At 46.0% G+C, this 23,005-nt stretch overlaps 1 protein-coding gene across 4 annotated transcripts in view; it reads right to left on the bottom strand.

Moving 5' to 3' along the window:
* Hipk2 (homeodomain interacting protein kinase 2) overlaps positions 1 to 13,373 on the bottom strand; it is a 178,295-nt gene extending 164,922 nt beyond the window's left edge. For 2 of the 4 annotated variants that reach the window (XM_059257610.1, XM_059257608.1), the window contains exon 1: positions 13,206 to 13,371. In XM_059257610.1, coding sequence (XP_059113593.1) covers positions 13,206 to 13,224 — 19 coding nt within the window. In that variant the 5' untranslated portion in view covers positions 13,225 to 13,371. Of the gene's footprint in view, positions 1 to 13,205 lie in introns of all 4 variants that reach the window. The other 2 variants (XM_059257609.1, XM_059257611.1) reach the window with 2 other exon arrangements.
* Positions 13,374 to 23,005: the final 9,632 nt, after the last annotated feature.

The following is a 23,005-nucleotide window of genomic DNA, read 5'->3' on the forward strand; positions in this document are numbered from 1 at the left end:
CATCAACAACTGTCCTAAATACCATATACTTGATGCTGTTTTTGTCGTGTGTGTGTGTGTGTGTGTGTGTGTGTGTGTGTGTGTTTTAATTTAGTAATTTTGCTGTTTAAAATGGCTGAGGTTCTAAGCACTGTGCTGAGATGCTCATATGAGCTCCAAGGTAAAAGAAGCTGTGGTATTCCTTATGAGAAAAAACAAGTATTTGATTTGGGCTCATTTGGGCTTGAGTGATAGGATTGTTGGCTGTGAGTTCAATGTTAGTCAACAGCAAGATGCTCAGCAGATAAAACACTTGTCACTAATTCTGGTAACCTGAGTTCAATCCCTGTAACCCATGTAAAGGTGGAAGAAGAGAACCAACTCCACGAAGTTGTCCTCTCATCTTCACACATGAGCCATGGCATGCACATACGCACATATATATGCATTCCTCCTCCTTACTCCCTCTTACACACACACACACACACACACACAAATAAAAGTTAAAATTAGGTTGTCTATAAGCAGAAACATATAAAAAACATTGTTATACAAATTTATGTAATATCAGAACACATAATATGTACCAACATCCAACATCATTACACCAATGTTACTGATGCCAAGTAATGATCAATTGATGGAAATATGACCAAAAACTCTCAGGAAATTAACCCTATATTTTCCTTATCAATAATGGCTCACTGTTCACTAATTCAGGGTTCACAGAACATAACTACAGCTAAGAATGAGAATGGCTACACTCGGGAAGAAAAAAAAAATCAATAAAAAGTAGTGATGGGTTAACTATGAAGTAAACAAAGGCATGGATGACTCCAGCATTTGTGAAATAAAGTACTGTGGGGAAACAAAGCATGGAACTGGAGTGTATTTCACGGGGTGACCAAGATTTTTTCTTAAGATGTGTTAAAGTTGAGATGCCTATGAGATCTCTACATAGAGATGTCAAGTAAACTGTTGGCTTCATGACTCCAGAACTCAAAAAAAAGTCCAAGTGATGATGGGACTTTGAGAGTCACTGAAGTAATATTCCAAGTCTGGGACTGACGTGTCACTCAAGGGGAAAAGAATTAGAGAGCAGGGTCCAGGCCCAAGTGCATCAAGGCACTCCTTTTACCTCTGCAATAAATAGAGGAGACCATTTAAAATTTATCTAGGTAGTTTGATTTGTTTAGTTTGAAAACACTTTGAGAAAGGAGTTAATCCAGTAGTATATATCTAAAACATGACATATGTTCAAATCCCTTGACCTAGTAAACATAATTTGGAGAACAGATCTTAAAATTCAGGCAAACTTTAATGTTACAGAGAATTATCCTGAGGAATAATTCATGATGGCAAAGCCAGAAATAATCTTAACATTTGGGGAATGTTTACTCTGACAATATTAATGATATTTCCTATGATTTCATCTATAAATTCTAATCTTAGAAATTTCAGCCTTTCTAGGGATTTAATAAGTGTCCACTTCTATTTCCTTCAAGCTTAAAACAACAAAACAAGACAAAAAACCAAACTAGATTATTCACTTTCATTCACTATAGCACAGGCTGCTTCAGGGCAGAGTTGTATCATCAGGCCCAATGCTGTCCACTGGGCACCTAGAACATGGCATGCTGAGTGTGCTTAGCTGACTTCCGATGAATCTCATGCTTTAATCACCTAAGATTTCTAAGACTATGTTGTTAAATGATGCAACTTGTCAATCTGGACCACTCCATTGTCTAATAAGCGTTTCTCTCCTCACTTTGAGGTTCCTTCTCCATCAACACAAGCCTGTAATTCCATCACTTGGAAGGCTAAAGCAGGAGGACCTTGAGATCTAGGCCAGCCTTTGTTACGCAGAGAGTATGAGGCCAGTATAGGCTACATAGAGAGAGGCTGTTTCAAACAAAAACAAAGGCATGCTAAACTTGAAGTGAGTGGTATGGTTTGTTTTTGTACTGGGTTAACTATCCCCACTCAAGCCTGACTTCTATGCCCACCACCTTATCGTTCAAGGAAAGCAACATAAATCTGCTTCTGCAACTTTAAAATACTCAAGACTTTGGCTGAAACAAAAGTCATTTATATCTGGAGAAGAACCAACATATTTACAAATTCCACTTCATTATTATCTACAAGGGTTGGGAAGTCTCCACTACACAGTCACAACTTGATGATAAAAGGTACCAGTTGGATCTATCTGCTTGGGAGTGACCCTATCCTGCACGGTGGGCTGCCTCATCTTCCTATGTTGTCTGTACAGCATACTAATAGTCCAGTCAACCCTGAAGAAATGCCATGGGGATGCAGTGAAGCCTCAAATGCAACAGGCAACCTCACGGGCTTGGTAAGTCTTTTCAAAACATATCTCATTGTTCAAAGTAGGCTCATGGCTTGGCCTCTCCATACTACAGCCCTCCTCCACGCCAGCTACTCCACCCTGCTTTACCATCACCACCTCATCTGGCCTGGGTGATGAAGAACATTTATGTTAGGGAAATTAACAATCTAGCACCAATGGTCTTAGCTTAGTTATTTCTTTCTAAGAAAGATTCTAGATCCTTACTGTGTGTTGTCTGGGCCATTCTAACAATGCTGTGAGAAGGAAGGCAGCCTGCATGTCAAGACAAGAGCAGGCTGGTGTCAGGTGGACTCAGGCTTAAACTCTGGCTCTACTATGACTGGTCAGAAGGCTTTGAATACATTATTAAATATTGCTAAGCTTCAATTTCCCCTTCCATAAATGGAGAAAATAACAGAGCTCTTAAATGTTAGCTAATAATAATATGTTACTGTGTGAATGATGACTGCCCAGTCTGTTCCAGGGTTCCAGGGCCAAACTGTACCACTGCAGACTTGCTGGCTGTGGAAGGCCCAGAGGAAGTAACTCCTGCACTTGCTGACCTGCCAGAGGAGAAGGGAAGGTGTGTGAGAGGACAGAGACAGCCCCTGCATATTCCTGAGCTTCTCCTGGCCACCAAGGCAGCAGGCTGCCAGTTGTGCTAATGTCAGGTCTCTCCCCCAAACATGTAAGAAAGGCTTCATCAAAATAGCTATCTGATTTTAAATGTGTACCGATTCTTCATTAAGAATGCATTTCTCCAAAACAATGACTTTCCACTGGAAATGTAACTGGGGCCTACCACAGACTTCACAAGTTAGAAACTCTAGGGGCAGGATCACACGTTTTAACAAGCCCTCTAGGAGACTGATGGTCCTCCAAAATAGCGCCCCACTCAGATATACTTCAGAGAGTTCCCTGACATCCCTTAGACCCTCCCACCTACTAGGATAACAAGGCACAAACATGCCCAAGATGCAGAGAGTCAGAAAAATAAATAGGTAGGGAGAGGGGCCCTGTGGGTAGATAATAAGCAGTTAAAGTGTAGAGGAGAGATGCCGTCAAGGAAGGGAGGCCCCAGGTGCCAGGGGCCAAAAGTTAAACAACAGAAGAGCTATCGGATTTACTAGGTCTTCCATGAGGTTTCCCTGGTGGGAGGAGCAACCTTAGCAAGCCATAGGACATGGGTCAGTTTCATGACTCCTGTGCTTCACAAAGCAACCGCAAGTACAGCAGGAGAGAAGGAGGAACAGAACAGGAGATGATACAATCAACAGCTGTCATTTGTACAAAAATATTTCAGATAGTCTTCGTTTCTCAAGTATTTGAAACATGAGGTAAGCCCCTACTAGCAACGTAGCTCCCTACTTGTCCCCTTTAGGCAAGACTCAGAGAGCCTAGCCACCCCACTCCATGACTGAAGAGTCCCCAGAGTCAAGGTGTGTGCCACCATAGGCTGAGCATCTGCTGTCTCCCACATCCCCAGGGCTTCAGGGCTCCCTGTCCATAGGTCTCAAGCCTTTCCGGAGCCTGTGGGTGTGTACTCATAGACCTGACAGGCATCCTTGGGACACCTCCAGTCCCAAGAGGAGGTAGGCTGGTTGCAGTTTGGACCCACCAACCAGAAAGACAGAGTGGGCTCTTGTGATGCCCTCTTGCCCCAGGATCTATGTCAGAGCAAGCCCGCCCTTAGTTTGTGCTCTCATCAGGGTTAAAGTCCGTGTCCAGAAGTCACTCAGCAGGATGGAAATTCTTCCAGGCCAGGTCAAAACCAACACCAGTGCAAGAGGACTCACAGTATCCCATGTGGGGTCGTGTTGTTCCCGAAAGCAGTGGCAAATCTCAAGTTTGTGGTCCTGTCAAAGGGCAAGAATGACCCAAAACTGAACCTTAGGAAGGCAAAATTGTTTTAAAAGCTGCTTAAGGCTGAAAAGTGCTTTGAGGTTCTGTGAAACTAATCATGGTTGTACGGTCCTTTGCCTGTGATTTTCTGTTGTTAATATGTAGCTCATAGTGACAAGCTGCAAACTTGTTCATGGAAACATAAGGAATGAGTTCCTAAGAGAAAACTGAAAATCCTAGCGCTGAGGGCACTGTGGCTTTGCTCTCCTAGGAAAAGAAAAACACACCCTTTAGATGCTGGCCTCTGTAATACTGCAGGCTTCCAGGCACCCCAGAGACCAGAAGTCAGTAGCTCACCCATAGCCTGGGGACAACAGGATGTGGCTCTGATGAATCCTAGGAACCTAGCTAGACACTGGAACTATGCCTACCAGTATAGTCCAGTGAAGCTGTCCTCAGCATTCTAGGCTGTTGTGGGCTTCTCTGCACACTGCCATAACTCCACCCCATCCCTACCCTGGCCTCTCTAGTAAGCATCTACAGTCTCTTCATTGATCTGGACTTTAGGATCCTCATGTGTCAGAGTTGGAATACTAACTCATGAAGACCCTAACAGGTTGTACAATGGTCCAAGAAGGCCATGCACAATGTAAGGAACCTACAAAAACAGATTTTTAAAAGACTAGAAAAAATGTTTTGCCCAAGCCAGCTAGTCTCCCTGATCTTAGATCACTGTCAGAGGTACAGGAAGGAAGCAAAATAGAACAAAAACTTCTTGAACCTCTGGGCCACACAGCACTGACAGATACTCTCTCTGAATATACTCCTAGGCAACCCAGATGCCAGCCCCAACTCCAGAGTACTCATGCTTCCTTCCACAGTACCCAGCCCCCTGGCAAGCTCTCCCAAGTTCCCTCCCTCCTCCTATTATGTCCAGGCGACTAAAAATGACCTGGTTCAAGTATCATTTTGATACCAGTCCCCTTCTCCACACCATAAAATGTCTCTTGAACTGGAACCCCTTTTAAACCTTTGACAGCTGATCCAAAACACTTACTGTCCTCATCTGCTGGTCTATTTTGTGCTTACCACTCCAGCCAAGCAAAAATTACTTTGCAAATGAATCCCATTATACACTCTGCTCATTCACCTTGTTAAGCCAGCACAAGAGCTTTGGCTGTTTCTGTTGTCTTTATAAAGGACTACTTCATTTACCCAACTTCCCTTGAAATAGGCTGAGCCATGAAATTGATCTACATAAATTAATTTTCCTCTCTACCAGAAACTTAACCCTTTATGTGGTCTTAAATCCTTTTCAGAGTAAGTCATGGTATAATCAAATGAAACTTTATTTTGACCATTTTCCTTTCTGTAATACATTAGAAAGCTTCCCCATCTCAGTAAGCAGAACATAATGAATATCGATTAATCTTTTCCTTATGGTGCAGGTCATACTTAATGAGTAACAGTAATCATTCCAGCCTGTGGCTGCAGATATAAATGATCCATACTGAAACTGACTACATGTGTGCATTCTTATATGTACTTTCACTCTTTCCCTGTCACAAGATTCTCTGAAACTGCCTTCCCATCTGAAGTCCCTGCTATCAGTGTGGACTTTAATGACTGGATACAGGTACATAGAATGTGGAGGGTAAACTCACTGTCTTTCTTCAGAATCCCAGGAATTTGTAACTTCTTTATTTGGCAGATGTGTGTGTGTGTGTGTGTGTGTGTGTGTGTGTGTGTGTGTGTTCCACACCTAGCAACAAAACAGTTCTCCAAATCTTTATAATGTGATTTTTACAGGCTGCAGGTACAAAGACCACAAAAAATGGACTTCAATAGATGGATGCCAAAGTTCTACACAGAACTAGCCTGATGGATTTGACAAACCTTTGAAAAAGTCACTTCATAATTGAAGAATAATTCACAGTTGAATAAGGAAATATTGGTATGGAAGGAAATGTCCAATTTCACAAATAAGCCTTTTAAATAAAGATGTGCTATGTTAACTGTATAGAGATGTGCTTTTTTCCAGCCCACATTAGGAAGTGCTTCACAGTGATTTCTCACTGAAGATGGACAGAAGCACCAGGGAATGAGGGTGCCCTTGTTCTATTATGTATTAGATGGCATTCTTTCTGTGACAGAGGTTTTTATAATGTCTACACATTAGCACACAGAAAAGAGTCGATCAGTCTTAATTCTCTTTAAACATGGCACTTAATTGATCAGAATGTACTACAGCAAAAGTAGTTAGGCAAGAATTGCTAAACCAGAATACTACCTAAATCACTACAAATCTGTTTGGTAACATGTTCACAAATAAATGACACCACAAAGCTAATTTTCAGTTGTGAAGTTTTGATAATTTTTTTTGTTTGTTTTGGTAATAATTTCCTTTGCTTTTTTAAGAGCAAAGTCATCCATCCGAAAATGACCCAGTGGCAATGAGACTGTCCATTATATCTTTGTTCTTTCTACTGGCTCTAGACTGTCAAGAGGGAGGCTACTCTCTGGAAGCTGGCCTTGTAAACTCTCATAAACACCTGGCTCACTGACTGGTAAAACAGGTATGGCTTTTGCTGACTCAGAATCCATAAAGAATTTGACAACTGTCCTTTCTAACCCTGGCGAACTAATATTACACTGAATCATAAAGACACTGTGCACTCTTTTCTTCAGTCGAGAACAGGTCAACTTAGTGATACTTTATGTGCTCTGCAGTCTGTCTGTTCTGCAGCAGATAGTTAAGAAAGACCCTAAGAGCTGGAAATAGGCAGGTGAAATTCAAAGAAGTGTGTACAGTCGAGTGGAAGATGGCAGCTTGGCTGGGGGCAGGCATGGTAGCATATATCTTTAATTCCAGTGCTCTGGAGGCAAAGGCAAGTGGATCTCTGAGAGTTTTAAGCTAGCCTGGTCTACTTCCAGGCCAGCCAGGGCTATATAGTGAGACCCTATCTAAGCATATATCTTTAATTCCAGTGCTCTGGAGGCAAAGGCAAGTGGATCTCTGAGAGTTTTAAGCTAGCCTGGTCTACTTCCAGGCCAGCCAGGGCTATATAGTGAGACCCTATCTAAGAAAAAAAAAGAATACTGAAGACCCAAGTGAGTACTAGGGCTGCTGTAAAGTGTTGCTTAGATGACATTAAAAAGAACAGTCAATGCTACAGATGTTTATAAAGTTCCTACTAGGGTTAAGGAACTGTACAACTATAAGGGGAGACACAAAGGTTCTTGCCCTCCAGGACTTCCCCAGGAAATAAGAACCCTAAAGTCCCTTTTCATACTAATTAGAATATTCTTAAAGAATTGCATTCAGATTTGATTACCATCATTTTTCTTAGTGGAGAAAAACTAGAGCATTCACAACAGAGAAGAGATGTTTCGGGGAAAGTAAAGAGTGCAGTTATTATTTTCAAGTGTATGAAAGGCTTTAGAGAAAAAAATGAAAGCAGACGAGATTTCTAGTCAGCCTGGGGATCTCTGGAACATCAGATTCATGGAATATTAGAACTAGTTAATGAAGGAGTTGCTAATGCTCTTTCTGACCTCAGCTACCACTGAGAGGAAGATTTCAAGTTGGGGATCGGTTCTTGCTAACGGCAAAGGTTACCTTTCATTCTTAGGACTGCCTTCCCAGGAACACAGCTGCAGCCCCTCAAAGTCTGTCATTTTTCACATAGCACAAAAGTGCTGCTATGGAAGAGCCATTCTCTACCTGAAACCATCAGAAGCTTGATGGGAATAGAGACTGGAAAGGTCACAAAAGAGAAGGGGGGGGTCCTTCCTCCGTGGTCATAAGGGGAATAGAAAGAACACCACCTAATACATGATCAGACAAGGGCATATGCCCTACCCCTGACCCAGGTGATTCTGCTGAAGGCAGAGCTATCAAATTCTCAGAGGCTCCTGCTCCAGGGCTCTCTATATTCCCCTTCGTAAGGGTACAGGCAGGCTTTTCCCAGAAAGATCTGCTCCCGGGAAAGAACTGCCGGAAGCTGCTGTGTGACTACTCCATCTATGTCCTGCCAGTGAGTACCCACATGACTATCTGGAATACAAGTGAGACAGTGAAGCCAGGAATGAATTCTCCAACAGGCGCACATGGATGGGGCACAACACAGCCTTCAACTCTAAATGTAAAAAACAAAAAGTACCCCAGCAGCGGGTGCACTTGAGAACTGTATCTGCATTGATAAGGAGACACAATAAAAGTTAAATAGCATCCTATGCAAGAGAGATGCTAATATTCAAGAAATTTCTAAGGAAATCTAATGAGAAGCTATGAAATTCATACATAATTCTTTTAGTTCAACTAAAGAAAACATTTCAACATAAAAGGGAAGTTGGAGATCTTCCCTTTACACCATAAGTATGTAAGAACTGTCACACATAAAAATAAAACAAACAAACAAACAAACAACCATTGCATCTGGGTCAGACACACTCCCCGGTGAGTTTGTATACACTTAAATATTTTGACTTTCACTTCCTCTATTCCTGAATTCCCAGAGGTCAGAGGCCAAGTCTTTGTCATTTCTCCAAACACTGAACCTGCCACGAGGGCCCAGGACACAGCAGAGCCTTTGTAAATGTTTGCTCAATGAATGCATGAAAGATGCACCCTGGTCTGCAGAATGAGGGAACAAACAGCATGTAGAGAGTGCAGAACGTACATGAGCCAAATCACAGTCTAAGTCATAATCACCATCACCAACCCCCAAGATTCTCAGTTTCTGTTAAAGAAAAAATAACGATCTTCCTGTACTCTGGGTTTTCAATTTTCTGGGTTTTTTTCCCCCCTCCTTCAACAAGGTATTGTCACATGAAATGGAGCTATTATGAGCTTGGGGCTTTCAAGTTCACACTCTATTAGTGGTTACACAAAGTCTGCTAGTATTATTCTGAATCCAGCCTTTGACTGCAACCCCAAGCGGTTGAATCGTCATACTAAGGCTACCAGAAAGCACTGGCAAAGCATGCATTCAGAGAACAATAAAAAAATGCACAAATGTCCTACCCTCTGATCATCACTACTTTGTTCCATACAAACCTCAAAGGTAGATCCTTAACACTGATCTCTATGGGAGAAAGGAAGGAAGAAAGGAGCATGAAACATAAAATATGAAGAAGGTAAGCAGCTATAATTTGCATAAAGCCCCAATTTTCTTTGGTAAGAAAATTCATGTTTAATGCCTAGTGAGGCAGACCCTGGCATGTGGCTGGGTAGGAGCCTTTCCTCTAAGAAGAACCAGTAAGCAACCATAGGGAATTCCTTACCCAGCCTGCCCCCTTATATAGGAGTGAGTGGGTCTTTGCTAAGGGCAAAGGTTACCTTTCATTCTTAGGGCTGCCTTCCCAGGAACACAGCTGCAGCCCCTCAAAGTCTGTCTTAGTATTTGTTTGCACATTTTTAACGTAGCACGAAAGTGCTGCTATGGAAAAGCCATTCTCTACCTGAAACCATCAGAAGCTTGATGGGAATAGAGACTGGAAAGGTCACAGAGGAGTTTAAAAAAAAAAAGGTTCTTTCTTCCATGACTATGGGGGGTTTATTGTGGCTGGTTCCCAAACTGGAAAACGAATAGCAGGAGATTAATAATTGAAATTGAATGTTGCTATTACTGGTTTTCTAAACTATTTGTAGGTTACACTTTCCCTGGGGTTGTCATGCCTATGAGCAACTCAGAAGACAGGGATTTAGCACTTACTGAGAAAATGCAGGAACTCTACTGAACACCAGGTTCTAATGGCATCTTCACACAATCCAACAAAGGCTAAAAGTTCTGATACCAAGTAAAAGTAAAAGTAAGATACCAAGGTCATAAGCTAGATCTAAACTCTAGTTTCTCTGATTTGAGTGTCCTGCCATCCTGTCCAGTGTCAAGAATAAAACCAATGAGTTTTGCTTCACTGTTCAAATGTAACAAGGAAAACAATAGCTATACTTACTAACTTAAAAAAATATAAAATATAAACACAGGCAAAGATATTATAGACAATACATCATAAAATTCTTTTGAGGGAAGATGATTCAGCTTGGTGACCAGTGTCTTCGGGTCCATGTGATGAGGGATTTCAGCATGCCAGGGTGTACAAGCCTGACTGTGAAAGGTTCCTTGGTTTCCTCCACACTCATCAACAAGACAACTCAGGCAAGTGAGACATAGTTAACTTGGAATTCAGGTTCCTCTAATTGGGAACCCATAGTTATGGACCCCTGTGGTTGACCTTTGCACTGCATAATGAAAAGGCCTTGGTAAGCAAGTTGATGGAGAAATATAATCACAAGGCAAATGTTTAACCTTCTAAAGAAAATAACCCCCCCTTTTTTACAAGAAGTTTAACTTGATCAGTATCAAGTCACTGAAAACTAATGTGCTATTTATAAATATACTCCTTAAGAAACCCTAGAAGACTGATTACACTTTGCCACTTATTAATTTATATTATCAAATATGCTTTGTTTCAAAAGCAGCATGCCTATCTAAATTTCTACATTCCAGCCTTCACTCAGTATTCCAGTCACACTCCATTTGAGAAATTCCAGCTAGAAAGTCTCATGTGTCATTAGACCTCTGAGAAGAATCATGTGGAACTATTAGGAGGCGAAATCCCTCTTCTTGGAGAAGTCTGCAGGAAAAGCCCTGCTCATTTAAGACACAACACACACAGTCCCTGAGTTCTGGTTGAGATATGATAAAAATCAGGTTCACTGAATCCACAAATTGTCACTACGGGTCAAAGGAGAGGTCACTGTAGTCTTGGACACACACACTGTGAGTAAATGTAGGTCCTCAAAGCGTAGTCCTTGACTATGGAGGTCATTGATCTGTCTCACAGCATGCCTAACAGTCTCTCTCAAAAAGACCAGGCCTGAGCTTTCGGCTGGGTGATTCTAGGCTGGTAGATAAGCAGTGCTGAGCAAGACTAGGAAAATAATTATGAAGATGTACAGAGATGGTCCCGTAGAAGAAAAAGCTACAAACAAAAGAACAGTTAAGAGAACCCACAGACAAGATTTAAGAAAACCAGGGTTGAAAGGGTGACAAATTAGGTTGCCTGGGATAGAGGAGGGTTGGAAAATAAAACTGTGAGCTGAGACCCCTGAGATCTGCTGTCCTACTGTAACACCTTACACACCTGTAATTCTTTACCTGACATAATCACTAAAAGAACAAAGTCATAGGACCAACCATACTAGGCCTTACTTAGCCCCAGGGGGGGTAGCCTACATTTCTCATGGGTTCTAAATGAAATCAGCGTGATAAATGCAGTCCCCAAGGTGGCTTTGTACAAAGTTGATAAAATACACCCCAACCCACCTACTCAGGCCCCTAGAAGAGGAAAAGCAGCCCTCTATTACAGTTGTGAATTCAAAGCCAAGTTCCTTCTAAACTGTTCACCCCGAGTGTCCAGCAGAGGGAGTCTCAAGGAGGTACTTAATAAAGAGAAAACTGTTTCATTTTAACACTCTAGACAGTGGGAGCTTTGACGGCAGCCCCCTCCCCTAGAACAGATGAACAATGAATGCCCGACATGGGCTCTCCTACGTGTTCACATACCCACTGGCATGTTTCTGTTCTCTGTGGTGGAGTGATCAGAAATTTTGTTTTGTTTTGTGGAACGGTTAAATGGACCTTGTGTTCATCAGAATCAAAGAGGAAAGCCCCTGGAATAACATTTCTCTGTTGCTTTCTAAACAGACCCTTTGTTTCTAAGAGACTCTGGAAAAAAATATTTACAGTCCATAGGTTATTTACAGCCTCATTATTCAGAGCCGGACTGGTAACTTTATTCCATGCAGAAACCTAATTCATTTGGAGCCCTGGAACTAATAACAGATTTTCTTTTCAGATAAGTTTTTTTTTTTTTTTTAATCAGCCTCTCCTAACAGAGATAAAACTATTAATGAGATCCCTGTTTCACTCGGCCCCACAGTTCCCCGGGTTTATAGGATTACAATCTCCCCTCGCCCCTCCTCTTGGTTCCTGGCAAACCCGTTTCCCTCTCATTTGCGATTTCATCCACAGACTATCTGAACAAAACCGAAAGAAAGCCAGATGGACCCACGCTAAAAGTATGTAAAAGGCTGCTATTTCAATGACTTCACGAGAGAAACATTTTCACGATGAAATAACTGAAAAATCGGGCACACTTTGGTTGAAAAAGCCCCCGTACTACAAGTACACAAAAACACATAAAAGTGTAAAAACTTAGTTGATTCGGGTTTGATTTTTTCGCTGCAAGCTGACGGAACTGACGGAAGGGAACCGAAAAGAGTGTGCGAGGCAGCTGTATCGCCTTACCTTTTCTTTCTTATGAAGACAGTCAAATGGGGAAAATCAGCCAACGCCAGGTGAAGGTGCACAGCACAGATCTACCCAGGCCGAGCCAGAAAACCTTCTTTCGGCCCCCAACCCAAGCCAAACTACATTCTCCCCTCCACACGCTAATTGCGGGGAGATTTTGAGCCCATTTCATTGTTCTGCCTGGGTCTGAAATGGACTTTTCATCTCTACCCTCTCTCACCGCTTGGCCCCTTACAATCGGATTCCACAGCCGCCACCACCACCACCCCAAAAAATCGGAGGCTCGGAAAGAATAAAGGAGTGTGGGGTGGGAGTGGAGATGTTTGGAGAAGGGAGCAGAGAGGACGGACAAGTAGAAAGGAGATCATTCAAAGGTAATGGGGGAGGATCGCATCACCTTCATTTATCACAAATAAACAGAAAGCAGTCACGGATCCGTCTTTCCCACACGCCGCCCCCATTTCTTTTCTTTGGGCAGCAGCCCACCCGGCACACACCCCCCAGCCGCCTTCTCTGCCCTGGAAATAAGATCCTGCTCCAGGCCGGCTCCGGTCCCGTCTGGGCCCGGGATGGGGGCATCGGGGAGGGTCACGAGCCCCCGCGGCCAGGGCCCAGGGCTGCGGCCGGGGGCTGCCGGGCGAGGGGCCGCGGGCAGAACAAAGCTGCGGGGGCCGCGGCCGGCCGAGCGAGCCGGGGATCGCGGGCCGGACGCCCCTTACCTTCGTACACGGGGGCCATCGGAGCCGGGGTGTCCGCGGTTCATGGCAACGGAGAAGGGAACGCGGCGCGCGAGCTCGGCCCCCTCAGCCTCAGTGGGAATCTGCCATCTTGAGCCTGTGTCTCCGCTCTCGGCTCAGCCCAGGCCGCCAGCGCCCGCATCACCGCCTCACTTGGCCGGCGCCGGGGGAGGGGGCCGGGCGGGCGCGTCGCCGCCACCGCCGCCGCCGCCGCCGTGGCCGCGGCCCGGGCCCTGCGCGGGGGGCTCGGCCGGCCCGGGGCGGCTAAGGCGCCGAGACCGAGGGCCGGGCGGGTCCGCGAGGGCGGGGAGCCGGGGCGGGCTGCGGCGGCCAGGGCCCGGGCCCGGAGCTCAGCTCCGCATGGCTGTGAGGCGGGGGCGCCGGCAAAAGTTGCCCGTGAGGAGCAGGGGGAGGGGGCGGGGGCGGGGCGGCGCGGCCGGGCGCGAGCGGGCAGGCGGGCAAGCGCGAGCGAACGAGCCGGGAAGAGCCCCAGGGAGTCCGCGCGCAATCGAGCGCCGATGGCACGGATGCGAGGCGGGGGGGGGGGGGGGGGGGGGGGGGGGAGGCCGAGCCGAAGGACAGAGCCGGGCGTCGGCGGGGGCCGAGCGCGGCCCGAGGGGAGCCGAGCGGTCGTGCGAGCCGGGCCGGGGCGAGAGCGCCGTGCGCTGGCCCGCAGCCGCCGACCGGAGGCTCGGCGGTGGAGGCGGCCACAACTTTGTGTGTGCGTGCCTGGGAGTGCGCGCGTGGGTGTGCGCGCGCCGGCCGGGCCGGGGAGCGCGATCCGCGGCCGCCGCCGCCGCCGGCGGTCCCGCTGCCGTGCAAAGTGTCTTCGTCCCAGCGCGTGCCGGCTCGGTGCTCGCCGACGCGCGAGGGGAATGAATGGAGGGAATGGGCGCGTAGTCCTCCCCGGAGGATGCCCGGGGAGCTCCCTGAACGTCCGGGAAAAGGCAGCGTCAGGATGGACGCCTGACCCCCGCCGTTCGCAGAGCCCTCTCCTCCACCATCCGGGTGGGAGGGTCCCACCTAGCGGTTCCAGGGTTTTGCTTTTCTCTGAGCGCTCCGATCCGAGCGAAACGTTCTTTAAACTCTCCCAGCCTGGAGTCCTGCCCTGGTTTGCCTCTCCAGCTCGCTCCTGAATGTCTGCACAGGACGCCCTGCCATTGCCTCCAACTTAAGAAAACTTGTTGAGTCCCGACACATGAATACATCATAAAATAAATTTAGTGGGTGGCAACATGCTTTTGAAAATCCAACAAAATATTATAAGAATCCAACAAAAAAATACTAGTTCATTGCCCTTAGGAAGGTCAACTGTTGTCTCATAAACGCTTTGTTTTCACGAATAAATACTGGACACCTGGTGTAAATTGTATTATTTTCTACTTGTGGATCATAGGACAAAACAGTTTAAAAGCTATCTTGAGGGGTGGGGATGTAAAAAGACGGCCTCTAACTCTATAAAACTTTCTTTAAAAACAAGCCCATTCTTTTGTTTTTAAGCCCATTATATCCTCACTATCCTTCCTGCCTCTGTATCCCGTGCTCATCATCCTCCCAGAATAAAAGACAAGCCAGCTCCTGCACACACTTAGCTTGTTTTGTTACTGGAAAAATACTTTCCTCTTCATCTTAGGATGGTCCTTGACGGCCATCTTCTCTGCCTCAATATTTAACACTACATAAACAAGGGCTTTCCTTAGCCTAATGCCGTTTACATTTGTAAACTCCTAAACTACCATTGGTAAGAGGAACCTCAGAGATCATCTGGGCCTGCCATGCAGTTGGAGAAAAGAAACCCACAATCCACAAAGCATTGAACCTTAGCCTTAGATCTCTAGGTTCCCGTGCTGATCTTCACAGCACTCACTCAGCCCCCTGTCTGTCTCCTTGTAATCCTTCACTGGTCTCCCTAGCTTTGTTCATGGCCAGTTGTTCCTAAGCACGGCTGCCCTCTCATAGTACATGGTTCTGGCCACTCCATGCTCCTGCTTACATCTTAGGAAGACTCAGCCCCATGTAGTGCTAAGTTTCTTAGTTTGTTGGCTTTTAGTCAAGACAGGCAGGTTCCAACTCACCTCTCCTAGGACATGATTTCAGCAAATCGTGGCTTCTCCAGCCAGACTGGTTTACCTGTGCTCCTCTGTCAGCCTTGCTCATCTATGCCTTTGCCCAAAATTTCACTTTCTCGCCAGTGGTGCCTTCTCTCTTTAAATAATTTCTACCTGCGGGTTGGCTCATTCCCTCCATAAACCAACCCAAATACCATGTGAAAAAGACATGACAGAGTTCAAATCCCCACTTCTCCCATTCTGCAGGTGTGTGAACTTGGTCTCGTGGTCTGACTTCACCGAGCCCTGGTTTCTACATCTTGATTGCAATCGGAATAGTAGTAGTAATATTATGCTTCCCTGCGCCCATCAGTCTCTACCCCGCCTTCACCACATAGATACACATTGCTTATTGCTTTCTCTGCCTCTTTCCATGCTGGCCAACGGGGCTTTCTGCAGTGTTGGCGGACTCCATCCATTTGAACACGTGATGAAATGCAGCTAGTGTGACTGAGGAACTAAATATTGATTTTAATAGACACATGTGGCTATTGGCTACCACATTGGGGAGTGTATTTCTGTCTATAAGCTCAGTGAAGGCAGAAGCCACACGGGTCTCATTCATCATCTTATCCCTAAGCAGTGAGTGACGGTGACAACTTATTTCATCCTTACCTGTGTCAGCACAACACTTAGGACTTGATTTTTTTTTTTTAAGATAGTTCATATAGTTCTCGCCACCCCTTCTGAGGTTAGATTCAAGAGAATATGTTTAAAGTGCTGATGCATAGTAGGGGTTCAATAAGAGGTAGTTATTACTATTCCAAACACCTCCCTGTAACCAGCCCCACTGATTTTTATTGTTCCTTTCCCTGGGCTGGCTCTCCTTTTGAGTAAATATTCTATCCCACACTTGTACTGGCAGCTCCTTGGGGCAAGCTCCCTAGCATGCTTTCTGGGCTACCCTTACCTCAGCACTTGTTCCTGACTAATAATGGCCTCTAACTCCAGCTGAGATGCTGGTGAGCAGCAGATAATCTGGGTAGTCTTATTCTCTGGAATGCCTCACACACACACACACACACACACACACACACACACACACACACAATGTGCAATAAAATGAAAGTGGCTTGTATTAGCTGAAAACATCTTAATGTTCCTTCTCATGGAATGCAGGCATAGTGGGCAAAGAAATAGAGTCTCACAAAAGAGGAGCATGAGGGAGCCATGTTGGCAAGAGACCCACCTTCTTTTTAGGCCACTGTGACTATAGCTGTCCCTATGGATGCAAAACTTCAGTTAAAAAAATTCAGTCGAGCTAGTATTCTTGGTATCAAATAGATTAAAAAAAAACCTGCTATTGAAAATGAACTTCAATTTTTCTTTTACACACTGCCAGGCTGAGGAGAGCTAATTATCTCCTTTCCCTGTAGTGACTGCCGTCAAGCAGGCACCAGGCATACGCTAACTGCAAAGTGTCACTGTGGGAAGGCATGAGGGCAGGAGGGGGATGGTCTGAGATGATGGCCTGAGGCGCGCCCGTGTCCGGTGGGAAGAGGGTAAAGAACTGCCTGTAGGTCAGAGGGCAGAGAGACGGGTGGACGGCGGGTGGACGGACAGCCAAGCGGGAGGACATCAACACCACAGAGCCAAGAGCATTTGTACCCGATGAGTTGCAGTGCTGCTGTCCCCAAGAGCACCCATGAGAGGAGACTCCATAAGTACCTTAGTGCTCTGTGTTCTGAGCAGTGTATAACTATTAACTCATTCAATAAATCAGACTTTTTATAACTCATAGAACTCCAGGTGGCCAAAATGCAAAGCAACTTCAAAATGTTTAGAAGGTGGGGGGGGGGGGGGGGGGGCAAGAAAACTATCAAGGCATTGGCAATCACCTGTGCCAACACAACTTCTTTTTTAAAGGAGGTATTTATTTTATTGTATGCATATGGGCATTTTCCTTGTGTGTATGTGTGTGCACTTCATCCGTGCCTGACGCCTGAGGATGTCAGAAGAAGGGGTCTGTATTGGCTAGTGTTATGTCAACTAGACACAAGATAGAGTCATCAGAGAGGAGGGAACCTCGATTGAGAAGATAAGATCAGGCTGTAAGCTAGTCTGGCGGGCATTTTCTTAATTAGTGATCCACAGGGAAGGGCCCAGATCATGGCGGGTGGTGCCATCCTGGGGCAGGTGGTCCTGGGTTCTCCAAGAAAGCCGGCTGAGCAAGCGATGGGGACCAAGCCAGTGAGCAGCACCCCTCTGCCTCAGCTCCTGCCTCCAGGTTCCTGCCCTGTTTGATTTCCTGTCCTCACTGTTTTTGGTGATCTGTTGCATGGAACTGAGTGAATAAACCCATTCCCCCACAAGTTGCCTTTCATGATGTTTCATAATAGTAATAGTAACCCTAACTAAGGCAGGATCATGTCCCTAGAAGTTACATGTTACTGGAGTTACAGATGATTGTGAGCCACCACGTGGATGCTGGGAACTGAACCTGGGTCCTCTGCAAGAACAGCATGTGTTCTTAACCACTGAGCTATTTCTCCAGCCCCCAGCTACCACTTCTTAATTCACCTTTCTACAAATTGGAACGAGCCCTAACTCTCCAGAACTAGTAAATGTAAATAAGCATTGGCCTCATTTCAGCGTCCTTTTGTTTACATGACAAGTAACAAGGGGTCTCTCTCTGTATTTGTGCCTACAGTTGTGAAAACACACACCACAGTATCTTCAAGGCCACCAGATAGAGATAGTGGTCTTTAGGGTGCATATTTTAGGGGTGTAGGTCTCAGGTGTTTGGAGCAGGATGTCTGTATAAGTTATGTCTTATTTTGACTTGGTGTTATGATTCTTTTCCTGACAGCTTCTCATTTCTGAATCTGAGCCTGTGGTCTGTCTATTAGAAATGCATCTAGAGGAAGCAGGTCACACTCTCAAGTTCTCTCTCCCCAAATCACCTCTGTGAGCAGGGGAGATGGTGTCTTTGGTAAAGTGCTTGCCTTGCAACACAGGACCCGAGTTAGATCCCTGGGACCCACAAGTAAAAAGAAGATGGTTGTGGTGATGCTTATTTGTAATCCAGGCAGGTGGATACCTGGGGCTCACCAGCCAACAAACTAGTCTACTTGGTGCGTCCCAGTCAGTAACGAGAGAACTCTCTCAGAAAGCAAGCCAAGATGGAAAAAAGGGGAGGGAGGGAGGGAGGGAGGAAAGGAAGAAAAATGAAGGTAAGACAAGGTAGAAACTTCTGGAGAGGTGACACCGAGGTTGTCCCCTGACGTCTGCACACACATGTGGCCAACATTCACACAAAGACACACAAATCACATCTCTCTTTTTGTCTTGTTTGTCTCTATTTTCTTTCTGACCTTGTGCCTGTCTTTTTCTTTTTTATTTCATCGACTCCTCTTTTTCTCTTTTGATTCTGTTTCTTAACAAATCATAATATAGCCAATTTTGTTTTCACTATTGTTTTACTAGTTTTTTCTCAGTTATTCTTTTTTTTTTTTTTTTTTTTGGTTTTTCGAGACAGGGTTTCTCTGTGTAGCTTTGTGCCTTTCCTGGGACTCACTTGGTAGCCCAGGCTGGCCTCGAACTCACAGAGATCCACCTGGCTATGCCTCCTGAGTGCTGGGATTAAAGGCGTGCGCCACCACCGCCCGGCTTCTTTTTTTTTTTATTTTATGTACATTGGTGTTTTGCCTGCACATATGTCTGTGAAGGTGCCAGATCCCCTGGAACTGGAATTACAGACAGTTGTGAGCTGCCATGTGAGTGCTAGGTATTGAACCCTGGTCCTCTGGAAGAGCAGTCAGTGCTCTTAACCACTGAGCCACCTCTCTAGCCCCCTTCTCAGTTATTCTTAAGAAATTCATTTGTATTTCCACTTTCAACTTTTGCTTGGTTTCAATGATCTTTTTGTAAGAGGGTGGTATTTGATAATGACAGTTCAGTGACAAATATCACACCCACAGAGGATTTTGAAAGAGTAGATAGTGCATTCAAATGAGGAATGATAGCAGCTATAACTTTAAGGGCAAAGGGTAGACCAGACCGGAGACTTGGCAGGGCAAAGGAGACGTGTCTGTAAAACAGATATGCATACAGCCTTCGAGGACTTGCATGGACAAGGCCAGGATGACAGGAAAAATCATTCATTTTCTGCTTCTGTTTATAGAAGGAAAACAACCAACCGGACACCTTGGCAGGGGTGTGGGTAAGTCCAGGTGATGTCCAAAGAGCACTCAGCTGAAAGGGGTCAGGGAGAAGAAAATTTCCGAATGTAATCCACCAACGCATGAGAGAGAAGCTGCAATGGAGGTGCGGAGAAATCAGGCTGGGGTGGTTTTGTGGAGGTGGCGGGAATGGCAGACTGGGGTGATTTGTCCCTGAGAAGCAGTTCTGAGAGGTAACCAGGTCCTGCAGGGGACTTCCTGTGATGATGGGAAGGCAGGCAGGAGCTCCTTGCCGACATGCAGCGCAGGCTGAACTTGAGCAAACTAGGCAGAGAGGACACACAGAGAAGTTAGGGGAAGGGCGAAGGCAAGCGGTTTACAGGGCCAGCAGGTCCTGTTGCATCAAGCCAGCCTGGCCCAGGGATGAGTCCGAGGGCCTGAGCATCGCTGGGTGTCATGTTTGTATTGTAAGTCCCCCCGCTGACATGAGCCTGCCCTGTGAGGCAGGCCCTGGAGGGGCTGGCCCTCATGGCAGAGGACTGCTGGACTGACACTGACCTGAAGTTGTTAGTGACCTTTTAGATGCCAATCCCAGTGACTTCCTCAGCTCCTCCCCTGCTGGGTCTCTTAGGCAAACATCAGTTAGACGCTGTTATTCCTCTCCAGTCACTCCCCTCTCTCTGCAAACTGTTTCAAATTTCCCTTCGACCTTCCTGGTCATTTTCCTCTTCCTTTCTCTCTCCCTCCTTCCCGCCCCCACTCTTCTTTCCTCTTGAGAAATTCAATTCATCAGCTGTCCTGTGACTGCTTATTTTGTGCTAAATTCTATAGCAAGACCTGGGAGTATAAAAGCCATGGCCCTGGCTTTTGAGGGGCTGAAGTTCAAAGCAAAACCATCATCGAAAGAACACAATACAACGTGATGAGCACTGTCGTGACATGGGTACCTGTGGTCTAAAGGTAGTACAGGGGGATGGATGAACCGGAAGGAGTGTGTTTGGGGGCAGGGGTGATGGCACATCTGTGACCAGCCTGGGAATTCTGGCAAAGGACAGCAACATAGAGAAGCCTGTGCAACCAGGATCTGTACAAAATGAGAATACTGCCAGAGGCTGTGGTGGATGAGCACACCGGGGAGACTATGCCAAACTGAGGAACCTGTACTTAATCCGATATGCACCAGGTGTGGGGAGAAAATGAGTTGGATTCTGAACATGCTGAGTTCAAGGTTTCGGAGATATTCAGACGGGGTGTTCAGCTGCAGGTGGGTGTTAGAGCCTGGCATTCAGCCAAGAGATTTTTAATGGCAATGGGCTGTTTTGAGTCATACATGTATAATACGCTGCTAATCCACGGGGGGGGGGGGAGATCACACAGGGAGGTTCTGTGGTTGTGTTTCTCAAAGTGTGGCCCTTAAGCCACCTGCATCCAAACCCCACAGGAGACAGCGAGAGACGCAGGATCTAGACCAAGCACCTAACCGCCTGACTCGGGGATCCAGGGTGGTGTCTGGATTAGCATTTATTCCCCCTGGGATAGATTTACTTAGTGATCTTCTGTAACCACATGGTCTGAGGGGAGGCAAGGAAGGGCCGCTTCCCCTTCTCACCCTTGATGGTCTATATCTATCTAAGCTCTCCCTGCTCTGTTTGCTCTCTCTCGACAAGCTCTGGGCTATGCCTTTTAGGCTGATCTTGGCATTGATGGCATGTTCCTAGATCTGGTCCCACATTTCCAACAGCCTTCTAGAAACCTCTACCAAATGGAGCTCACCTGCTTTTCTCAGAGAACCACTACCCTCCTGTGCTTTCCATTGCAAATCCATACTAATGCCCACTATTTCTCTTCTTAAGACCCCTCCCCATAGTTCACATTCCTCTCTCCCTTGGCTACCAGTGTCCAGTCAGCCCCACTTACCCAGACACCCCGCCTCCAGTCTTTTTTCTTGAATGCATGTAACTTGTTGATAAAATTGTCTTCCTGCAGCCACACCATTGCTCAGAGCTGTTGAGTCACCACTGCCTGGCCTACACAGTAAACCTTAATCACCTTGACCAGGTCCTTGGAGCTCATTATCACCTGCCCCAAACAAACCTTCCAAGCTCATTCCCCACTCTTGCCCCACCTACATACTGAGTAGTGGCCTCACCCCTTCGTCCCTGGATTCACCCTCCCATCTGTTTTTTTCTATCCTTTCAGACCTAGCTGAAGGTCTTGCAGGAAGCCCTGCCTGACACCTGTACCCGCAGAAGTTAGTTATCCTTTGGTCTCCTCAAAGTACATACTGGGTCCATTTTTGCTGTACCACCCACATAGGATTAAAGTTCTTTGTCCCATATTTTTAATACTTTTATCTTCCCCCTCTCTGGAAATGGCTAAACAAGAATAGAACATGGGAAATACAGGTCTCATTTCTGTAGCTCCCAACTAGATGATGGTATGAAATTTATCTAAGTCTCGGTTTTCTCATCTGTAGAATAGGATAATGATGTCTGCATCATCAGTAGAAATCGGCAGAGCACACATGCATTTCCAGCAAGTGAAGCGCTGTAGTGTCAGCTATGAAGGAGCTTAACAGACACACCAATTGGTGAAAAGGGGCTGTTTCTGAGTAATCTTTAAAGTGTGACCTGGGAATACAAAATGTAAGTGACCGAACGGAGGGAAGAATTTAGTCTTGAGATTATTTGTTTTTAGTTTAGTTAAGGTTCGTATATTTCCACAGCTTAAAGTTTCAGGATTCTTTTTGCTTAGATTCCTAGAGCTTTTGCTCTATGGGGCAGACCCGTGAGGTATGCAACTTGGGTTTTATTTGAACAGCAATGTGCCTGCCCCCATGAGGTATGCAACTTGGGTTTTATTTGAATAGCAATGTGCCTGCCCCAGGAGTGATAATCTAAGTCAATTTGTGGTAAAGCAATCACGTTCCAGTGGCAACTGTGTGGTGGCCTGTTCTAGCCAAGGAGGCAAAAGGTGAAATTTGGAGCTACTGGGAAAGTGGTTTATTTTGATAAGACTATTCCATAGGGAGAGACCACTGCCACCCCCACATACCTCACTCCTTCAGCCTGTCACAGTAGCATGGGGTAGTTCAAGTTGCTGCTGGAGGCTTGAGGAGTGAGAGAGAGGTGGGAGTGAGGAGGGGGCCTAGCCTCGGAAGTACTGACTGATGGTTATGATAAACGGCACTGGTGGCAGTGCTGGTTACCCCCGAAAAGGTGGAAAAGTCACGGGCCACGGCCATGACTACGACTACCAGAGTTATAAAGAGCTTTATTAGAAAGAAAGAGGGAATAGGAGGGAGGAGAGCCAGGCCTGGACAGAAAGGAAGGTGGTGGGAGCAGAGGGAGAACACAGAGAGAGTGTGTGGGGGGTCTGCGTCTGGCTTTTTAAGGCGCGGTATTGTGTGACCACGCGGCAGGTACATAGTCGCCAGTGCCCGCTGATGATGTAAGACACAGGACCCCAAGCTGCGCATGTACAGAATCCTAACACTGACCTCTGATCTGACTGATAGAAGAGACCTCTCCATGAACATAACTGTCACAGGACA

Source organism: Peromyscus eremicus, chromosome 3 (genome assembly GCF_949786415.1).
Source record: "Peromyscus eremicus chromosome 3, PerEre_H2_v1, whole genome shotgun sequence".
In the NCBI taxonomy this organism is placed as follows: Eukaryota; Metazoa; Chordata; class Mammalia; order Rodentia; family Cricetidae; genus Peromyscus; species Peromyscus eremicus.